This window comes from Theropithecus gelada, chromosome 18 (genome assembly GCF_003255815.1).
Source record: "Theropithecus gelada isolate Dixy chromosome 18, Tgel_1.0, whole genome shotgun sequence".
NCBI classification, from domain to species: Eukaryota; Metazoa; Chordata; class Mammalia; order Primates; family Cercopithecidae; genus Theropithecus; species Theropithecus gelada.
In genome coordinates, this window is record NC_037686.1 from 23,456,120 (window position 1) to 23,476,994 (window position 20,875).

The window sequence follows — 20,875 nt, forward strand, 5'->3', positions numbered from 1 at the left end:
ATGTAATTCCTTATTTGAAGAATTCACATTTAATTTGACTTTATTTAAATGTCTGCAGGTGGTCATATTGGTTCATGGAGAATTGCGAATAGAGGTAAAGTATGAAAAAGGTTTTTGTACTTAAAATAATAGTTTAGTTTAAAAAATTAAATTGTGTTTAGGAGAAATAAATAGTTAATATCTAAAATTATTCAATAATTGTGAAAATAAATAGAACTAAAATTCTAGTAACTGACAACAATATTTAAACACTAGTCATCTATAAATGTCATTATTATAATTTATTTCATGCATTCTTTTCTTCTTATCTTAAGCAAATCAACTGGTCAAACCCTATGGGCCCAGTAAGATACTGTGGAGTATAAAAAGAAAATATAAAATATGACTAAATGCTAATATTAAAAATCATATAGGTTTGTAATTATTTTAGTTATTTAACATTTATCACTTGCTTGACAAAGTATCAAGGAGAGCTAATTAGACACCTAACAGTCTTAGAGATCTTGAAACATAGGGGGTTCCTCAACCTAGGTGTCTGTAATGAATATTCTAAGTAAAAATTACCATTAATTTGCATAACGAATGGAATCCCTTTTTACATAAGACGAAAGGTCAATATGACGAAGAAGAGATGACTGTGCAACAAGCTAAAAGAAGGCAGAAACGTGAATGGGTGAAATTTGCCAAACCCTGCAGAGAAGGAGAAGATAACTCAAAAAGAAACCCAATTGCCAAGGTAAGTTATATCGACAGGGGCAGTATGAGTTTTTAGAATAAATGTATAAGGTATCAATTAAAATAATATGGCAATTCCAAATAACAAAATGAAGACTGGGGAGTCCACAGAACAAGTGAACTGGTATCCTCAACAAAATAGTACAATAATAATAATAATGAGAGAAAGAGAGAGAGGAAGGTAGCTTCTAGGGTTATAAAAAAGAATTGAGACATACTAACCAATTTTAACATAGAAGGCTTACTTGGATACAGGGTGTAGCAAACAAATAGGAAAAATAATGCATGTATAAGACAAAGAAATGGTTGGGAGCAAAATTTGGATTGGCTATGTATTGATAATTGTTGAAGCTCAGTGATAGGATGTATCAGGTTTGTTATACTATTCTTTTTTTTTTTTTTTTCCCCGAGATGGAGTCACTCTGCTGCCTAGGCTGGAGTGCAGTGGCGTGATCTCGGCTTACTGCAACCTCCTCCTCTCGGGTTCAAGCAATTCTCCTGCCTCAGCCTCCTGAGTAGTTGGGATTACAGGAGTGCGCCACCATGCCCAGCTAATTGTTTTTGCATTTTTAGTAGAGACAGGGTTTCACCATATTGGTCAGGCTGGTCTCAAACTTCTGACCTCATGATCTGCCCGCCTCGGCCTCCCAAAGTGCTTGGATTACAGGCGTGAGCCACCGCACCCAGCTTGTTATACTATTCTAACTTTATATATATTTCACATTTTTCATGTTAAAAAGCTTTAAAATTACCATAATAAAAAGTAAATTATTTTAATACATATTTTAACCCTACCATATGATCTCTTTCCCTTTTTGTCTCTCCACTTCCCCCTATTTAAACTAAATAAATATCTTTTGTTTTTTAATGTCAGGTAAAGAGGGAGCCTTCAGGAGTAGCCTTGTCAATATTAAATGTCTGACTTTCTTTTAACATTTTAACACTATCATGTGGCCATAGTCCGTGCAAATATTCTAACACCAAAATGATTAGCACACATTGGTTCAGGCTGGTCGTCGAAAGCAACAGTTTGATTTTATTTCATATTCCTAGTATCTATCAAGGCAAATGTAAATGGCACAATGTCAAAAAGAGTGAATCGAATAAACAGTTGACTTTAGACTATGGAAGTGGGGGTGGAGAGGGAAAGGCTTGAGTAATGGTCACCTCAACATTTTGGGTATTTGGGGCTGTAGATTACTTCAGATTACCAAGCAACCCAGAAAATTACCTACCGAATCTCTGGAGTGGGAATTGATCAGCCGCCTTTTGGAATCTTTGTTGTTGACAAAAACACTGGCGATATTAACATAACAGCGATAGTTGACCGAGAGGAAACTCCAAGCTTCCTGGTAAGTTTGGGTCCTCAACATTGGGCTACCCTTCTCCTTGTATACCATTGCTTTAGAAAGTGACACTTTTCTACTGGTAAATTTAGAGAAGAGTTCAGTACATGAATCAGTCCACCAGCAAATAACAATATTAGTCCCTCCACAGAGCCTCGCCTGAGGGAACACAGCAGAGGGTGCATGAATGAGGGTTGAAATCTAGCATGCCAAGTGCTTCAGTTTGCCATGACACAGCATTAGCCTGGTGGAAGGGGCAATTTGCCCAATTGGTCTGCCCAGAGCAGGCACTTTTTTCCACTTTGTCTACCCTTTGGGGAAACATTTATTCTTTGCACAAAATTTATGTACATGCCAACAGAGGCCTTATTTCTACAAGTTTTAATAGTATGAAAACTAAGATTGCAGAGTCATAATCCACATTTCCCTCTGTTCCTAGATCACATGTCGGGCTCTAAACGCTCAAGGACTAGATGTAGAGAAGCCACTTATACTAACGGTTAAAATTTTGGATATTAATGATAATCCACCAGTATTTTCACAACAAATTTTCATGGGTGAAATTGAAGAAAATAGTGCCTCAAGTAAGTCTTTTACGATACTTACCACTTTCAATTTATCTGCTTTCAAATATGAGTACCACTACAATATGTCATTCTTATAAACTAATTTATGCTCTTAATCAGTTGTTTTGAAAACTAAAATTCTTTAAGATAAATCTGGGTCTTCCTTTCTAAAATGTGTATTTGAGCTAATTATTTACTATCATTGTATTTCTAGGTTATAGTCTGGTTATCAGGTCAATAGTATCTTATTCTATATATACAATTTATATGAGCATTTGGCAGTCACAAAGCTAAACAGGCAGCCTTGGGTAGCCTGGATGCATCAGCTGGGCTCTTTTAGGTTGTAAGGGACAGAGACACACTCACATTACTTGGATAATTTGTGGAAAGGGGAGAGTTATGACAATCTATCAAGGGAGAAAATTGAGATAGAATATAGCCTCAATCTCAACAAAGGTAAGGCTTAGAGAGAACTGAAGGGTTTTTATGGAAGGAAGCGCAGTTCTACCTGGTTGGGAGAGACGGAAAGAGGTATCACAAGTGATATGCAATTTTTTGAACATATAGATGATTTAAGGATATTTAGAAATAAGCATCAATGTGAACTTGTTTTGAATATTTAAAGTAAACACAATGTCAATTGTTACATATTCTCTAACAAACATTTTCCTGTATTCCTAGACTCACTGGTGATGATACTAAATGCCACAGATGCAGATGAACCAAACCACTTGAATTCCAAAATTGCCTTCAAAATTGTCTCTCAGGAACCAGCAGGCACACCCATGTTCCTTCTAAGCAGAAACACTGGGGAAGTCCGTACTTTGACCAATTCTCTTGACCGAGAGGTACAGCAAAGCACTTGGGGGAACATTCAAAAATAAAGGGTTTGATTATAAGAAAACCAAGAGAGGTGACTCCATTTCACCTGAAAATAAAAAAAAGAAAAGAAGTTCTCAGTACCTAACTGGGCTAATCTAGGGAAATTGTTTGCATTTTTGAGTGTGATTCTGGTGAGGCAAGATGTGTACTGGGCAACTGCAAAATCAATTGTACCCTGAACATACCAATGGTAGTTAAACACGGGCGGTGAAAGAAAGCATTGACATAAACATACATGGACAAAGATTGAACTACGACTAACTCCTCATGTGATGGAGGAGAAGCAAGCATCTTAGATGAAGGGAGAAATTTCTATCTGGAATAAAACCTTCTTTTATATCACACTTTTTCTCCTGACTCCTTTTAATTTTATCCCTGCTTCCAGAGCAGTAAAGAATCTCCTTCTCCAATCTCCCTCATTACTTACCACCAGCACCTTCTATCTCCACTACCACAGGCTACCCTGTCAGACTCCATATTATTTTTGTACAAATGACTTTCCAATAGACTAACAGAGAAGCTCCATCAGTGAGCTTATTACTCCCACCCTACTCACTGCCCATTTTTGCTCTAAGGATACAATACTGTCCTGCCGTAAGAAGCTCTCAAAAACAGAAAACCTGCCCTAGCCCCTTAAAGACCTCCACCCAACCATCCAGAGCCCCGCAAATGTCTTCTATATAAACTTGAATATTTATACCTCCTTACCCATAGGAATCAAGTAGTTTCCAATTATAATTCTTAGAGATTAATTATTTTTCTTTATTTTTTACCCAAATTTAGCAAGCTAGCAGCTATCGTCTGGTTGTGAGTGGTGCAGACAAAGATGGAGAAGGACTATCAACTCAATGTGAATGTAGTATTAAAGTGAAAGATGTCAACGATAACTTCCCAATGTTTAGAGACTCTCAGGTACACCCACTGCTCCTTAAAGAATCATTTATATATATATTTTTTTTTTAATACTTTGAAATCCTAATCCAGTACTTGCCTGTTTGTTGGCTCTTATTTAAGTTCTCTGCACTTATCTTTAAAGAAATACGCTTTTTTAAAAATAAAAGAATTTGGGAATCAGAAGAAGGAAATACAGAATTTGAGAAATAAGGATTACCTAGAAAAAACATAATCCCTTCATGTAAAACCTGTCATTGAGTCTTTAATTCTGCTTCTCACCTTTTCAGTATTCAGCACGTATTGAAGAAAATATCTTAAGTTCTGAATTAATTCGATTTCAAGTAACAGATTTGGATGAAGAGTACACAGATAATTGGCTTGCAGTATATTTCTTTACCTCTGGGAATGAAGGAAATTGGTTTGAAATACAAACTGATCCCAGAACTAATGAAGGCATCCTGAAAGTGGTGAAGGTAAGGTCTGATTTCCCTTCACTAGTAAAAAAAAAAAAAAAAAATCTGTATTAACCAAAACGATCATTTCTGCAGATAAAACGTATTTATTTGTTAATATCACTTCATTATAGAAAACACATAGAAGTAGATTGAATTTTTTTTAATCCCCATAGAGCCCCATAACCTGAGGACAACCTCTCTTAACATCTTGAACTCTTTCCAAGCTATTGAACTTTCTATAGTAAACACAAACACACTAATATGCTATGGGAGTGACTATGTTTACTTTAAGCACATAGTAATATATTATGGCTGTCCATACTTCAAGCACAAGAAAGTAAAACACATTTCTTTACTTAATCTCATTCGCAGCAATCAGATTGAAGTTAGGATGAGATAAGAATAGGTGGAATCATGGCTTGCCAATTTGTCAATCTGTTTTAAATGGATTAGCTACAGCCAGTAGAGAAGAAATTGCTACTCTTCCTACAAAATGGGAATGTATGAACAAAATCTGCAAAATAAAAGACAAATAATTGAGTAAAGGTTTTAATATGCTTGGCTATGACAGACTCCTTATCTGAGAGTGTGACCTGGGCCCCTTCCTTGGTACAGCACTTTGGTTTGTTTGGTTGGTTGGTTTTTGCATTTTTGGGTTGTTGGTTTTTTTTTGTTGTTGTTGTTGTTTTTTTTTTTTGTGAGACAAAGTCTCACTCTGTCACCCAAGCGAGAGTACAGTGGTGTGATCACTGTAGCCTTCACCTCTCAGGCTCCAGTGATCCTCCCGCCTCAGCCTCCTGAGTAGCTGGGTCCACATTGTGTGATACCATGCCCAGCTAATTTTTATAGTTTTAGTAGAAATGAGGTTTCACCATATTGTTCAGACTGGTCTTGAACTCCTGACCTCAAGTGATCCACCCACCTCGGCCTCCCAAAGTGCTGGGATTACAGGCATGAGCCACTGCACCCGGCCTTTGGTACAGCATTTTGGATTCCGTGGGAGCATCCTTATTTAAACCTTAAATCCAGTTGAGTGACAGACCATATAACGCCTTAACAAGGGGCTGCTGAAAGCTCTACACGCAGACCTTTGTTACTCTACTCTTCAGGACTAGTGCTACAGCCATCCCCACTTGCAAAGGTTTTGTTATAAACTCCCAGCAATGCCTGGGAGTGAGCTATTCTCTATCTCATGTATTGGTGTCATTCAGTCTCCCAAACTAGAAACGTGGCCCTTACCCCTGAATCATGGCATTTCCTCACAACATACAGCCTTAGAAATTGTCTTTGAAATCTGACCCTCCTCTACCTTCTTACTGCCTGTGCCCTGGACTGGCTTTGCCTCTCTTCTCTTAGATGATTGCAGTGCCTCCTAATAGATATCCCTACCTCTTGTCTCTATTGACTTTGTTCTCCTCATTCTTACCAGTTCGCCACCACAGTTTTCTTAAAAACAGTTTGGATCCCTTACTCTTATCTTTAAAACCATCCCTAGCTCTACATTGGCTATGCAGTTGGCCCTCAACCCTAATTACCAACTCAAGTCACCTGCAACTTTCCCCGGACAGTAAGAGTGTAGGAACTATTGGAGAAGCCCAGGCAGCAGTGGGTCCTTAAGGCTCCTCAGATGACTCTATGGTCAGCCAGGGTTGCTAGCTGCTAGCCCTTTAAGATGAAATTCACAAGACAATTTGCCAACTGTATTCAGCCTGCAACTGCTTTCACCTATGCCTGGGTAATTTCCCGGCATCCTTCAACACCCAGCTTAGATGAATACCGCTCAGGAACCCTTCATAGCTCTCCTAAGTAAAATTATTCCTTTGCTTTCACACCCAGACCCTATAATCTCTTTTGCCTCTTACCCTTTGTATTATAGTTCCCTGTTTAGACATCTTTCTCTTCCGTTTCACTGGAAAATGCTTCAGCACACAAAGCCAGTCATTGCAAAGTTAAAACTTAAATCCAGATCTCTTACTTGAATCACTTTTAGTGATATACAGGTGTAACCAATATGAGCATTTTCTCATCTCATCACTCTCAAAAAAAATTTACTAGTGAATGAAGAAAAGTTATCCTGGGATTCCTCAGGCCTTGATTTGGGCCACCTCAATAAGGGGATCAAACAAATGGCTATCATGCAAGACCTTCTGAAAATGGGTCTACAAAGAGTTGCTGGGCCACCCACTCACTGCTTTGCAGGGGCCTATTTGCCAACCAAGACTGTGAAAATAGTTTGCCTTTCCCACCTAGGATTTTTTAAAGTCAGGAAAGACACCATTGCACATAAATCCAATGAAGATTCTGCAAATGACCATAACTGCCAGTTATAAGAATGTATTAGGGGGCTTGATTTGTTCAGTCCTCACTACACCCTGATGAGGTAAGGCTTTTTTTTGAGAAGTAGAGAGGTGAGGATCGGAGAAACCAAACATTGTTCTCTGAGTCACACAGCTATTAAGCAGCAGAACCAGGATTCAAATTATGTTACCATAGCAAACACTGGGTTCTTTCCACTGCACCTCATAGCCTAAAGAGACTATGATGATGTCTCGCTAGTCTGAAAGAGGTACCCTGCTTTGTAATAATCAGTACCAAACTGAGGTCTCATGAGTTAAGAATTCGAAAGCTTTCTCCATCTCAACATTACAATAATTTCTGAGGCTGTTTTGCTGTTTAAAAACAAAAGAATTCATTCACAGCATCTTGCATAGTGTGCTGTCATCATCTACTGGGTTTGCGGGAGTATATTTTTGTGAAACTGCCTTCTAATTCTATTTTTTCTCCAGGCTCTAGATTATGAACAACTACAAAATGTGAAACTTAGTATTGCTGTCAAAAACAAAGCTGAATTTCACCAATCAGTAATCTCCCGATACCGAGTTCAGTCAACCCCAGTCACAATTCACGTAATAAATGTAAGAGAAGGAATAGCATTCCGTCCTGCTTCCAAGACATTTACTGTGCAAAAAGGCATAAGTAGCAAAAAATTGGTGGATTATATCCTGGGAACATATCAAGCCATCGATGAGGACACTGGCAAAGCTGCCTCAAATGTCAGGTAAGACTATTTTTATTTATATCTTATTTCTTGATGAGGTTTTAATCTATAAGCTATCACAACATAACACATAAACTATCATGCGCCAAGAATAGAGATATGACATTGATAAAAACAAGAAACTGGGTAACTCAAGAAGTAACATTTAGCTAAATCATTAGGTGATCATCTAACTGTATTGGAAGCAAAGATAACGTAAGCATAAGTTACAGTGGAAACCAAGAGAAGAATGCCTTAGCCTATCAACAGAAATTGGGAACATGTCTCATGGAAACTTACAGTTGAGTCTTACAAAGGGGTAGAAGTGCACCATAAGAACATGTTTTAATCATATAAAGCAGCACATACAAAGACATATATGCCTAAAATATAATGGCACCATGCAAAATAATTGCTATATTATGTGGAGCAAGTACACAGGTATTTTATTTTATTGTGCACAGCAGAGTTGGAAAACTCAGCTAATATATGCTTAAAAATTATGAAATATGGGCCTGGCACAGTGGCTCACACCTGTAATCTCAGCACTTTGGGAGGCCGAGGTAGACGGATCACCTGAGGTCAGGAGTTCAAGACCGGCCTGACCAACATGAAGAAACCCCATCTCTACTAAAAATACAAAATTAGCTGTGCATGGTGGTGCACGCCTGTAATCCCGCTACTCAGGAGGCTGAGGCAGGAGAATCGTTTGAACCCAGGAGGCAGAGGTTGTGGTGAGCTGAGATCACACCATTGCACTGCAGCCTGGGCAACAAGAGCAAAACTCCATCTCAAAAAAAAGAATTATGAAATATGGCTCATCCATGCTATGTTAATTTTCTGTTGCTTTTTATAAAAGCATATTTCCATGTCAACATATATTAAATATGAATATACTAAATATAAAATGAGTCATTTTCATTAAATATGTAACATTCTACATTTGAAAGAAAACTATTTTTTTTTTAATATTATGAAACAGGTATGTCATGGGACGTAACAATGGTGGTTACCTAATGATTGATTCAAAAACTGCTGAAATCAAATTTGTCAAAAATATGGACCGAGATTCCACTTTCATAGTTAACCAAACAATCACAGCTGAGGTTCTGGCCATAGACGGTAAGAAAAATATTTGAATCATTTTAGAGAAATGTTATTGTAATTGATGTTTCTCTATGCATAGATGATTATGATTATTCAACATATTATCTTTACCACTAGAGAGAGAGAATTATCTTTACCACTAGAGAGAGAATTATCTTAGGAGCATTGGGCCTCAAGTCTGAGGCAACTGAATCCAGGAGAGAAAACTAAGAGTTCCAACTTCTCAGTGGAGTTTGAACCAGCAAATTCTGTGTTAGGTCCCTATGGTTTGCAGTGGTTGAAGCAGAAACTTTTTGACCAACAGAAATCCCTGGGTGTGACGGGATGGGTGAGGATTCGTAGACAAAAAAAAATCAGGGAAGCTCAACTTGAATGTGAGGTGCTTTAGTGAGGTACCTATAGAGACCTCATGTACTTTTATCATTGAACAATGCAATTTCCTCTTCTAGAATGTTTTAAAATAATATTCATTGAGTGTATGTGTTTCCCCAAGTATAAAATTAATTTATGTTGAAGGTAATAAAAAACATAATCCCCCCCCCAAAAAAAAATATCAAAAATATTTCCATTTGGGAAAACAGGAAAAAAAGTAGTAAGGGTAACAACAGAAATGACTTATAATGCCCCCACAGAGAGATTTTTACTTCATTATATTTTATTTTCAACATTTAAAATTTTTATTTAATAAACTTTTGTATCTTCAGTAATAAAAATACATAATTTTTTATTCCAAATAAAAAATGTGTGCTTTAGAAGCAAAAACCTTTCACACATTGATTACAAGTGAAATCAACACATTTAAGAAAGTTATTATTTTTGTGCTGATTTCATTTGAAATTGGTGAATTCATCATCTTACCGGTCTTGGGTTCAAGTATCTTATATTATTTTTCAATTAATTATAATTGGAGACATCAGCCTGTTTGGTAAATTTCAATTTGCGTTTTACAAGATGCAGAAATAGGATGACTTTTTTTACTTCTGAGGATAATATAGTATTTCATGAGAAGACACACTAAGTTGGCTGCAGAAAAGAGAAATGTAAAGATTCTCCTTTTTTGTACAACTTTGTTCTATACATTTCTTTAACTCTAAAACGTTGTTCTTACAGAATACACAGGTAGAACTTCTACAGGCACGGTATATGTTACAGTACCCGGTTTCAGTGACAATTGTCCAACAGCTGTCCTCGATAAAGATGCGATTTGCAGTTCTTCTCCTTCCGTGGTTGTCTCCGCTAGAACACTGAATAATAGATACACTGGCCCCTATACATTTGCACTGGAAGATCAACCTGTGAAGTTGCCTGCCATATGGAGTATCACAACCCTCAATGGTGAGTAACAGTAAAGTTGCTTCTACAAATGCAAACTGCTCCTTTATATTTCCAGAAGGATAAGGAAGATCATTTAAGAGCAGGTCCTTCCAAAAGTAACTTGAAAAATTCTTTGCGATGAAGATGTGGTTGTAGCCTTGTGAATTATTTCTCTTTTCAGAAGAGAAAAGGAATGATATGCTGTTAGCACCATTCAATATTTTATTTTGAATCCTTTTTAGGGTTCATTTGATATTTTAACATTTTAAATCTATTTATTTCTACTTCCATAGTGCACCCAAAAAAAAGATTAGAGTCAGGTATCTAGGTAGGGCACGGTGGCTCATGCCTATATTCCCAGTACTTTGGGAGGCCAAGGTGAGAGGATCACCTGAGGTCAGGAGTTCGAGACCAGCCTGGCCAACATGGTAAAACCCCATTTCTACTAAAAATACAAAAATTAGCTAGGTGTGGTGGCGCATGTGTGTAATCCCAGCTACTCAGGAGACTGAGGCAGAAGAATCACTTGAACCCAGGAGGCAGAGATTGCAGTGAGCTGAGATTGTGCCACTGCACTCCAGTCTGGGCAACCAGAGTGAAAACTCCATCTCAAAAAAAAAAAAGTCAGATATCTATTTATCACAGAGCTGTTTAGATTTCTAAATACTAAATACATAAACTTGTTCTAATGGAGCAGTCTATGAGCAGACATGTAGCATGAAGAAGTCAGCCTGCTCAAGGCTCACAGGGAGTGCCACTTACACTGTCACTAGTCAGGAACCTTGAGAGCATAGTGGACTGAAATTTGCAAACCCTTTATCCAACAGGGAGGAACTAATTCATTCTTTCTCTTTCCTAACCTTTATCATACTTATTTTACATTTTTTGTGCTTTCCAGAAGTGTCATAGAAATAAACATTAGACTTCCTAAAAGTTTCTGTCCTTTCTGGATTTTATAGTGATGATGGGATCACTTCAAACCCTTAGTAAACTCACTTTTCCCTAGCTCCTTTCTGAACCAGCCTTGCTTCCTTTCATGAATGTACATGCTGTTAAAGCATGCCCTTCAGTCCTAAGTAGCAGCCACTGCCAGAGTTACCAAAAGGATCTTGGTCTCCATGGTCATCTTCCCTTGGGCCCTCACACTTCTGGCATAAAGATCTATCTCCAAACTGTGCATGTAGCATTTTGCTCCAAATGAGTTTACTGGATACGTGACCAATGAAGAGGCTGCCAAAAAAAGATCAGAGAGGGCCAGGATGTGGCACAAGACACACCTGCCCAAGTGTGACTGGGCAAGGCAACAGTGATTAGACTAGGTGGGCAAGGCACAATGTCAAAGGGTATGATGGGATCAGAAAGGATTCAAGAAATGCAATACTGAACCTTACAGGAACTGTTGTGGGGTCCACTTAAAAAAAGGCAACATAGCAATGGGAGATAGAAAACAGTCTATTCTCAGGACTCAGATAGGCAATAGGCCATCACCACAAGGAAATCCCGTATCATAGACCTGCAGCTCATGGTCTAAGAACTGGGAAGAGCAGTTGAGGTAGTAGCAGCTAAAGTTGAAAGTCTTGATAAGTAAAACACAAGAACACAGAGTCAGGAACACATACACACTCAGAGGGCCACACAAGTCCAAGGATGGGTGCAGACATACAAGAGAGTGGTTAAGCCCCAGAAGAGGAGTGCCTGACTCTAAATGATGCTGCCCATCTTCTTTAGTGGGAAAAGCAGAGTAGAACTGAGTTTCCTGGGGGAGAATAATGGGCCTACCTGCAGCAGAGAGGACAAGGAGGCAGGTATAGACAGATTTACCCACTTGAACCCATTATAGCCCTCATCACTGCTCAAACCTCTCTCTATTATCAACCCTACTGTTTGTGGCAACTCTAACTCTGCTAATGAAAATAAGTAGTAAGAGCGTAAGACACTGCTGCGGTTGGAACAGGTCTTCCAAAGCTCGTGTGTTGAAAACTTAATCCCCACTGCAACAGTGTTGAGAGGTGAGACCTGTAAGATGTAATGAGGTCATGAAGTCTCTGTCCTCATGCATGGATTAATGGTGTTACCATGGGAGTGGGTTCATTACAGTAAGAGTGAGTTGTTTTAAGGGTGAGTTCAGCCCCCACTTGCTCTCCTGCTCTCTTGTCCTTCTGCCTTCCACCTTGGGATGATGAAGTTCAAAGGCCTTTATCAGATTCTGACACCCTGATATTGAACTTCCCAGCTTTCAGAACTGTGAGAAATAAATGTATTTTCTTTATGAATTATCCAGTCTGTGACATTCTGTTATAGCAACACAAAACAGACTGAAAAGACACCTCGTCCCACTGTTGATTTGCATGATTCTTTCTCTACAGCTACCTCGGCCCTCCTCAGAGCCCAGGAACAGATAGCTCCTGGAGTATACCACATCTCCCTGGTACTTACAGACAGTCAGAACAATCGGTGTGAGATGCCAGGCAGCTTGACACTGGAAGTCTGTCAGTGTGACAACAGGGGCGTCTGTGGAACTTCTTACCCAACCACATGGCCTGGGACCAGATACGGCAGGCCGCCCTCAGGGAGGCTGGGGCCTGCCGCCATCGGCCTGCTGCTCCTTGGACTCCTGCTGCTGCTGTGTGAGTAGCCAATGTTTCATTCTCTGTTGGATGGGGTGTCCTCATTTGCAAAGGCCTCCATGCTACCCTGCTCATCTGTGCAACGGGGAAAGAACATTCTCTGATGTTTTATAGGTAAAGCTAGGGGGAAATGGCATTTTCAGAAAGAATCTGAAATGTGTAACATGTCACTTGCTAACAGTCTATATTAATATAGCAACACAAGTTATATATGTCAGACATTTAGAAGACAGCACGAGTTAATCAAGAGAAAAGCGAATCATGAAGACTTTCTATACACTGTTAGTAATGTTCATGGTCAAAATTATGGCTTTATCCATGAGTGTGACACTTTCTAAGATGTTTTCTCCATATTCATTTCATCTCATGAGATTCTAAGATAAAAAGAGAACACTAGTCAAACTTAGGGAAATACAAATAGGGTATCATAGGCTAATATTAATTAATAGCATATGATGCTAATATTAACATCATATGTTATTAATGATGTTAATATTAACATCATATGCTATTAAGATAGCATAGGTTCTGAGAAGTTATTGCTTCATCTAGCATTTCCTCAAAATAGATTACCATCTGAATACACATCCCCTTTAAGACCTTCACTAAGTTTATTAAACACATTTAGAAATATGACTAATTTATTAAACACATTTAGAAAACTATGCATAAGTATCCTTTTTCAATAAAGGTAAAATTTATTCAATAGATAGGTTTCTGAAAAGTTGTATTTGAATCAAAATCTTGTAAATCAAATAGTATTTTGATTGTAAGAGGGCGCTATTTAAAAGAACTTCCTGACTAATTCTTGTATAAACAAGAGAAATCCTTGCTAAATTCACACGTTCTTAATTTATTATAAAAATCACAGACCTTTAGAGTTAAAATTAATTTTATGATTATTAATTTTAAAACCACAAAAAGTAGAGAAAATGTGTAGACAACTACATGTATAACCATCACTTCAACTGAACAGATATTAATGTTTTGCGATATTTTTCAAGTCTGTTTTGAAAAGAAATAAATTGCTATAGATACAGCTAATTGCCACACATGCTATGTTTTTCCCTTCCTTATTCTCCAAAAGCATTTACTATTCTAAAGTTATTATATACCATTTAGTTTAAGAGCTGAAATTGACACTCAGAGATTTGGTTTTTCGGTATCATATTAATCGAGTAGAAGAATCAAAAAATTTTAAGTACCTCTGTGTGAATCACTATGCTAGCTTCTAGCTGAAAAGGAAACTTGATTTTGGTTTTCATGCATATCTAACTATAGGGGAAAAAAATACCATGATAAAGCTATAATAGAAATTACTACAAAGGGGTAATTACAGAAGATTTTACGGAATAGAGGCTTAATTCAATTGAGCCTTGAAGAATGATTAGGATATAATCAGTATAAAAAATGGAAAAGGCATTTCCAAAAATTGACAGCATCAGCCAAGGCCAGAAAACACTTAATATTTTCTGTTTTAGGAATCATACAGCCTTGGAAGGCTAAAACATGGGGAAATTGTGGAAAGTGAAGGAGAAACAGAGAATGCATTGGGACTAATTTGAAAGGCCTGCATACACATGCTGTGGTGTTTGTGCTTTATCCTATGAAAAAGAGGAGCTGCTAAAAGCATTTGAATGAAAGACTAACATGATTATATTTGTATTTTAGAAAGACAACCCTGGCAACAGTGTGTACGGTAAATTAGAAAGGAAAGAACACTTAAGAGGTCATTGTAAGAGTTCAAAAGAGATGATGCAGGTCAAATTCAGAGCTGTGACATGAGACTGGAAAAGAAAGGACAAGCGTGCAGTGCATTACAGTGGCCCCTGGAGAGGACTGGGAGATGAATTGCTATAGTCTGAATGTGTGTTTCCCCCCCAAAAAATTCATATGTTGAAATTTAAACCCTAATGCGATAGTATTAATGAGTGGGGCCTTTACCTATATTAATTCAATCCTCACAACAACCTATGATGTAGATACTATTTATTGCCGCATTTTATGGATGAGTTAACTGAGCAAAGAAAGATGATGTCACATGCCCAACATTACATAGCTGTTAAGTGGTACAGCCAAAATTTAAACCCTAGAATCTGACTCCAGAGAGTGCGTGCTTAAACCCCTCACTAAGCTGCCTCTAAGTGAAGAGAGTTGAAACATTAGGATTCAGGTGGCCTTGGCAGGGCAGAGGTGGCAGTAGGGCCACTGACAACAAACTATAGGAAACACCTGCTTTCAAGAAAAAGTATTTCACTCTTGGTCAGTCAACATGAGTATGACGTTAATCTTTATTGGCACGGATGTGCACAGAAAGATATTTACACTGCCAGAAGAGCCCGCCAAGCTCAAGCCACAACTAAGAAATTCTTAAATCACAATTAAGAATGCATTGATAGCCATTTATTAGGTTATCACTCTAGTTACTGAGGGAGTTTTCTGGTTAATTACTGTTTACTAAGAGATAATTAGAGACTAGATTGCCAAAACACCATTGTGCCCACCTAAAATCTGGACCATTCTGGTCATATATTTATCTGTGTATTCACCTGACACAATACACATAGCCCCAAATGTGCAAATAAATGCAATAATCATAAAAACATATAAAAGAAAAGGATTGAGGAGCCAAACAGCCACTTTCACCATACATCAGTGCCTATCTTAAGACAACATACCAAAAAAAAAAAAAAAAAAGAAATGATCTGATCTGTCTCCTTCAATTTCATAATCACATGAAATTTTAGTGTGCTTACTGTACCAAGTTTCATTTGTAGAAACTAATTTTGGCTTTCATTAGGAATTTTCTACAAGTATTTAAGATACTGTATTTTCTTTGTAACATTTCTGACAATTGTCATGTTAAATAGTTCCTAAATTAGTCAAGTGTTCTGATGTTTTGTTTTGTTTTCCATTAGTGGCCCCCCTTCTGCTGTTGACCTGTGACTGTGGGGCAGGTTCTACTGGGGGAGTGACAGGTGGTTTTATCCCAGTTCCTGATGGCTCAGAAGGAACAATTCATCAGTGGGGAATTGAAGGAGCCCATCCTGAAGACAAGGTAAACATCCAGTTCATAAATTATTTATTTCAATTAAATAGAAAAAATGTTTGATTTACATTGAGATAGGAAAAGAGGCAAAGAGACATAAAAACAAGAGATTTCTTGACCTTCAGTTTGAGAGTCAGTGCTGAATAGATGCAGGCTTTTAGGATTTTAGCTCTTCAGATGTCAAAATCATAAAAATGGTTATCCCTGCAAGAATTTGCACTTGTTGTAATGTTATCATTTGCAAATTTGCAAGGGGCCACATGTCACTATATTGTTCTGAAATCTAGCGCACTTTTAAATTAATTTATTTTTCACATGGTTTGCAGGAAATCACAAATATTTGTGTGCCTCCTATAACAGCCAATGGAGCCGATTTCATGGAAAGTTCTGGTAAGTGGACATAAAATATTTGAAAGCAATGGTGAGTTAAGTGAGAGATATTCAAAAATAAGAAGTGGTTAAAATTAAAATTATCTTCTTAATAATTTCATCTGTGTGCACATGTCAGGAGCTGTTACCACTGAAATGGAGAAAAGCTGTTTTAATATTCTTATATTAGTCAATTCCCTGACATGTCTGGCTTCAATAAATTAATTTATCCATTGATGCCACCATTTTCAATATCTAAAGATTTGTTATACTTTTTCCAAACTTTAGTGAAGTATAGTTCTCAATCAATTACTAGTTTTTTAATTAGGAAAGACTTCACACATATAGAAAAATGTAAGGGAAAATATAACAAACATCTATGTATCTACCACCCAACTTTGTCTATTCCAAACATTGGTCACATTTTCAGTTAAAGTCTCGTGTGCACATCCTCAATCCTGTTCTCCTTCTTCCTTCCCCAGAACTAACAGTATCCTGATTTCAGTTCAATCACTAATTCCTTCATTCAGTCATAATAGGACATGGTCACTTATGTTGTCATACAGGTCATGCAGGTGAATTTGTTTATTTCTTTGGTTTTATCAAGTGGCTATTTCATTAATATTATCTGAGTGCCACAACTACTCAGTGAACTAAAAGAACAATAATAATGCCTAATATTAAAGTTTTGCTTAATTCCATACTTAGATTGTTTTCAAGTGTCCATCCTGCACAATCCACATGAGATTTCCCCAAATATGTAACTGTCTTCCTTTATCAGATGCTCCAATCCTCACCTGCTTTTCCCATTAGAATTACATAGCAAGAGCTATATAAAGAATTATCTAGAAAAAATAACTTTCCATGAAAGCATAATGTAAAGGTAACAGGCTGAATAGTCGTGATTTATTAAATTCTCTTTAGGTACCAAGACATGCTAACTTGCATGATTACATTATGTATGTTTCCTCTTTGGTTTCCATACTGAGCTCATATGACTGCTGAATTATAATGTTTTTTCATTAAAACATACAAGCATTGCATTAGAAGCTTCCCATAGCTGGGTACTAAATAGCCTGTCTTTTCTATTTCTGGCTGTTGTCACTGAAAATCTTATTTCTTTGTACATTTTTAAAATTAGTATATTTGTAGAGCTTTTTCACCCACTTATATGCCCCCCTTTATGACTCTCACTTAACATACTGTGGGATGTTATCATCTCTAGTCATATAATTGTATTTTCTCCCACTTACTTGCTTTACGTGGTGACTGCTTATAGACACCCAAGACCCGTTCTATAAAAACGCAACAAATAACAGCATAAGATATTACAGAATGTTCTCCCTTGTTTTTAGAAGTTTGTACAAGTACGTATGCCAGAGGGACAGCGGTGGAAGGCACTTCGGGAATGGAAATGACCACTAAGCTTGGGGCAGCCACTGAATCCGGAGGTGCTGCAGGCTTTGCAACAGGGACAGTGTCAGCGGCTGCTTCAGGATTCGGAGCAGTCACTGGAGTTGGCATCTGTTCCTCAGGGCAGTCTGGAACCATGAGAACAAGGCATTCCACTGGAGGAACCAATAAGGACTATGCTGAAGGGGCAATAAGCATGAATTTTCTGGACTCCTACTTTTCTCAGGTAATTTGATGAAAAATTTTGTTTCTTGGTTATCTTATTTACATTAGAGATCTTTTTATTTGATTATATACTTCAGTTTTGTGGTTCTTTTTATTTACAGCTTGTTAAAATGTAAGAAAAAAGTGGTTTGTTAGTTTTTTTGCCAAAATAATACAGATAACCTAAGGTAGCTGTCAAAATTGGATCACTGATGAAAAGAAGAATGGGAGCCAAGCATAGTGGTACATGCCTGCAGTCCCAGCTACTCGGGAGGCTGAGGTGGGAGGATTGCTTGCCCCCAGGAGGTAGAGGCTGCAGTGAGCTATGATGGCACCACTACACTCCAGCCTGGGTAACAGAGTGAGACTTCGTCTCTAAAATAAACAAATTAATAATAAAAGAAGAATGAGTAGATAACCACAACATGAAAGCATATAGCAAGTAGCATCTCATTCCTCCAACTGAACAAACAACTGAGGGCAAATCTCTTTTATATGAGAATTTCCAGCATCTTCTTTAGGAATACAAATCAGTTCACTTTGTATTTCCTATATCATAAAGGATATCCAAATACCCGTGTGTATATTTTCCTGAGAGAGTGGTATAGTATTCACATTATCAAAAGAGTCTCGGTCTAAAAAAGTTGAAGAACCACTGAATTAATGACCCCCAAAAAAGGGGAGGCAAAAAGAACAGGATGGAAGATCAGTGATGGGAGGAATGACATGTCAGGAAGCATAGAACAGAAAAGGAACATGGGTACAAAACAGACAAGACTTTGAAAAGTAGGATGCTTGCCTCTCATTTGATAACCAAAGATTAGTGGGTAGACAGGCATGGTTAGAATGGATCTCACATTGAGTTTTGGTATTGATACTGGTAAGTGCCAAGGTTTGACCTAGTATCCAAGCAGAAAAAGAGTGATATTGTGTTTGAAGAAAGACTGCGGGGAAGGGGAGAAAGGGAGGGATTGTTTGAGATGAGGATTCTTGGGATATTTCTAGGTGGGATGTGTGTTACAGCCACAGGTCAGGCTCCCACAAGGTTTGTAGAATCTAGACAAAGGTTCTAGCCCAATTTTGAGGGAATGTCAACCATACTTTTGTCCAAACACCAGATAATTTTTTGAACAAGATTGTTAGTACACAGTGTCCTTTACTTATATGGATTACCTAATTTGGGTATTCATAATCCAAATGAGTTCTACAAACAGTATTATATTGTTCAATTGACTCTTTCTTAAAATTCATTTTTTTCCCACTTTTTCTCTGTCTTAGAAAGCGTTTGCCTGTGCGGAGGAAGACGATGGCCAGGAAGCAAATGACTGCTTGTTGATCTATGATAATGAAGGCGCAGATGCTACTGGTTCTCCTGTGGGCTCCGTGGGTTGTTGCAGTTTTATTGCTGATGACCTGGATGACAGCTTCTTGGACTCACTTGGCCCGAAATTTAAAAAACTTGCAGAGATAAGCCTCGGTGTTGATGGTGAAGGCAAACAAGTTCAGCCACCCTCTAAAGACAGTGGTTATGGGATTGAATCCTGTGGCCGTTCCACAGAAGTCCAGCAGTCGGGATTTATTAAGTGCCAGACTTTGTCAGGAGGTCAAGGAGCTTCTGCTTTGTCCGCCTCTGGGTCTGTCCAGCCAGCTGTTTCCATCCCTGACCCTCTGCAGCATGGTAACTATTTGGTAACAGAGACTTACTCGGCTTCTGGTTCCCTTGTGCAACCTTCCACTGCAGGCTTTGATCCACTTCTCACGCAAAATGTGATAGTGACAGAAAGGGTGATCTGTCCCATTTCCAGTGTTCCTGGCAACCTAGCTGGCCCAACGCAGCTACGAGAGTCACACACTATGCTCTGTTCAGAGGATCCTTGCTCCCGTCTAATATGACTAGAATGAGCTGGAATAGCACACTAACCAAATCTGGATCTTTGGACTAAATTATTCAAAATAGCATAGCAAAGCTCACTGTATTGGGCTAATAATTTGGCACTTACTAGCTTCTCTCATAAACTGATCACGATTATAAATTAAATGTTTGGGTTCATACCCCAAAAGCGATTATGTTGTCACTCCTAATTCTGAAGTACTATTCAAATTGTAGTAAATCTTAAAGTTTTTCAAAACCCTTAAGATCATATTCGCCAGGAAATTTTCCTAAACATTCTTAAGCTTCTGTTTTTCCACTGCCAAAGGAAGGTGTTTATCATTTTAAAATGCAATGTGGTTTAGTGGATTAAGCAGGAGCACTGGTTCTTATCTCCGTTGCCTTTTCTTATATCATTGATAATGATGTAAGAATCACAAGGTATTTGCTAAAGCATTTTGAGCTGCTTGGAGAAAGGGAAATAGTTGCAGTAGAGTTTCTTCCATCTTTTTGGTGCTGGGAGGCCATACATGGGTCTTTTCCTCAAGCTAAGGGGTATAAGCTTATGCATTAAATTTGCTACATCTATATTTCACATATTCTCACAATAAGAGAATTTTGAAATAGAAATATCATAGAACATTTAAGAAAGTTTAGTATAAATAATATTTTGCGTGTTTTAATCACTTTGAAAGGATCTATGCAAAGAAAATATTTTACATTGAGCTTCTTCCTACACACATCTCAGTAACAGATCCTGTGTTAGTCTTTGAAAATAGCTCCTTATTTTTTAAATGTCAGTGAATAGATGTAGCATACATATGATGTATAATGACGTGTATTATGTTAACAGTGTCTGCAGATTTTGTAGGAATACAAACCATGGCCTTTTTTATAAGAAAAAAGGGCCAATGACTAGAATAACACATGGGGCAATCTGTGAATATGCATTATAAGCAGCATTTCAGAAAAGTAGTTGGTGAAATAATTTTCAAGTCAAAAAGGGA

The 20,875-nt window shown here is 37.8% G+C and overlaps 1 protein-coding gene across 1 annotated transcript in view; it reads left to right on the forward strand.

Annotated features, from left to right (window-relative positions):
* DSG3 (desmoglein 3) overlaps positions 1-20,304 on the forward strand; it is a 28,915-nt gene extending 8,611 nt beyond the window's left edge. The window contains exons 2-16 of the mRNA XM_025365267.1: positions 59-94; positions 605-736; positions 1,932-2,087; positions 2,521-2,665; positions 3,329-3,495; positions 4,313-4,441; positions 4,711-4,896; positions 7,665-7,936; positions 8,898-9,037; positions 10,133-10,357; positions 12,703-12,963; positions 15,882-16,021; positions 16,339-16,402; positions 17,737-18,020; positions 19,277-20,304. Coding sequence (XP_025221052.1) covers positions 59-94; positions 605-736; positions 1,932-2,087; positions 2,521-2,665; positions 3,329-3,495; positions 4,313-4,441; positions 4,711-4,896; positions 7,665-7,936; positions 8,898-9,037; positions 10,133-10,357; positions 12,703-12,963; positions 15,882-16,021; positions 16,339-16,402; positions 17,737-18,020; positions 19,277-19,891 — 2,952 coding nt within the window. The 3' untranslated portion in view covers positions 19,892-20,304. The remainder of the gene's footprint in view (positions 1-58; positions 95-604; positions 737-1,931; positions 2,088-2,520; positions 2,666-3,328; positions 3,496-4,312; positions 4,442-4,710; positions 4,897-7,664; positions 7,937-8,897; positions 9,038-10,132; positions 10,358-12,702; positions 12,964-15,881; positions 16,022-16,338; positions 16,403-17,736; positions 18,021-19,276) is intronic.
* Positions 20,305-20,875: the final 571 nt, after the last annotated feature.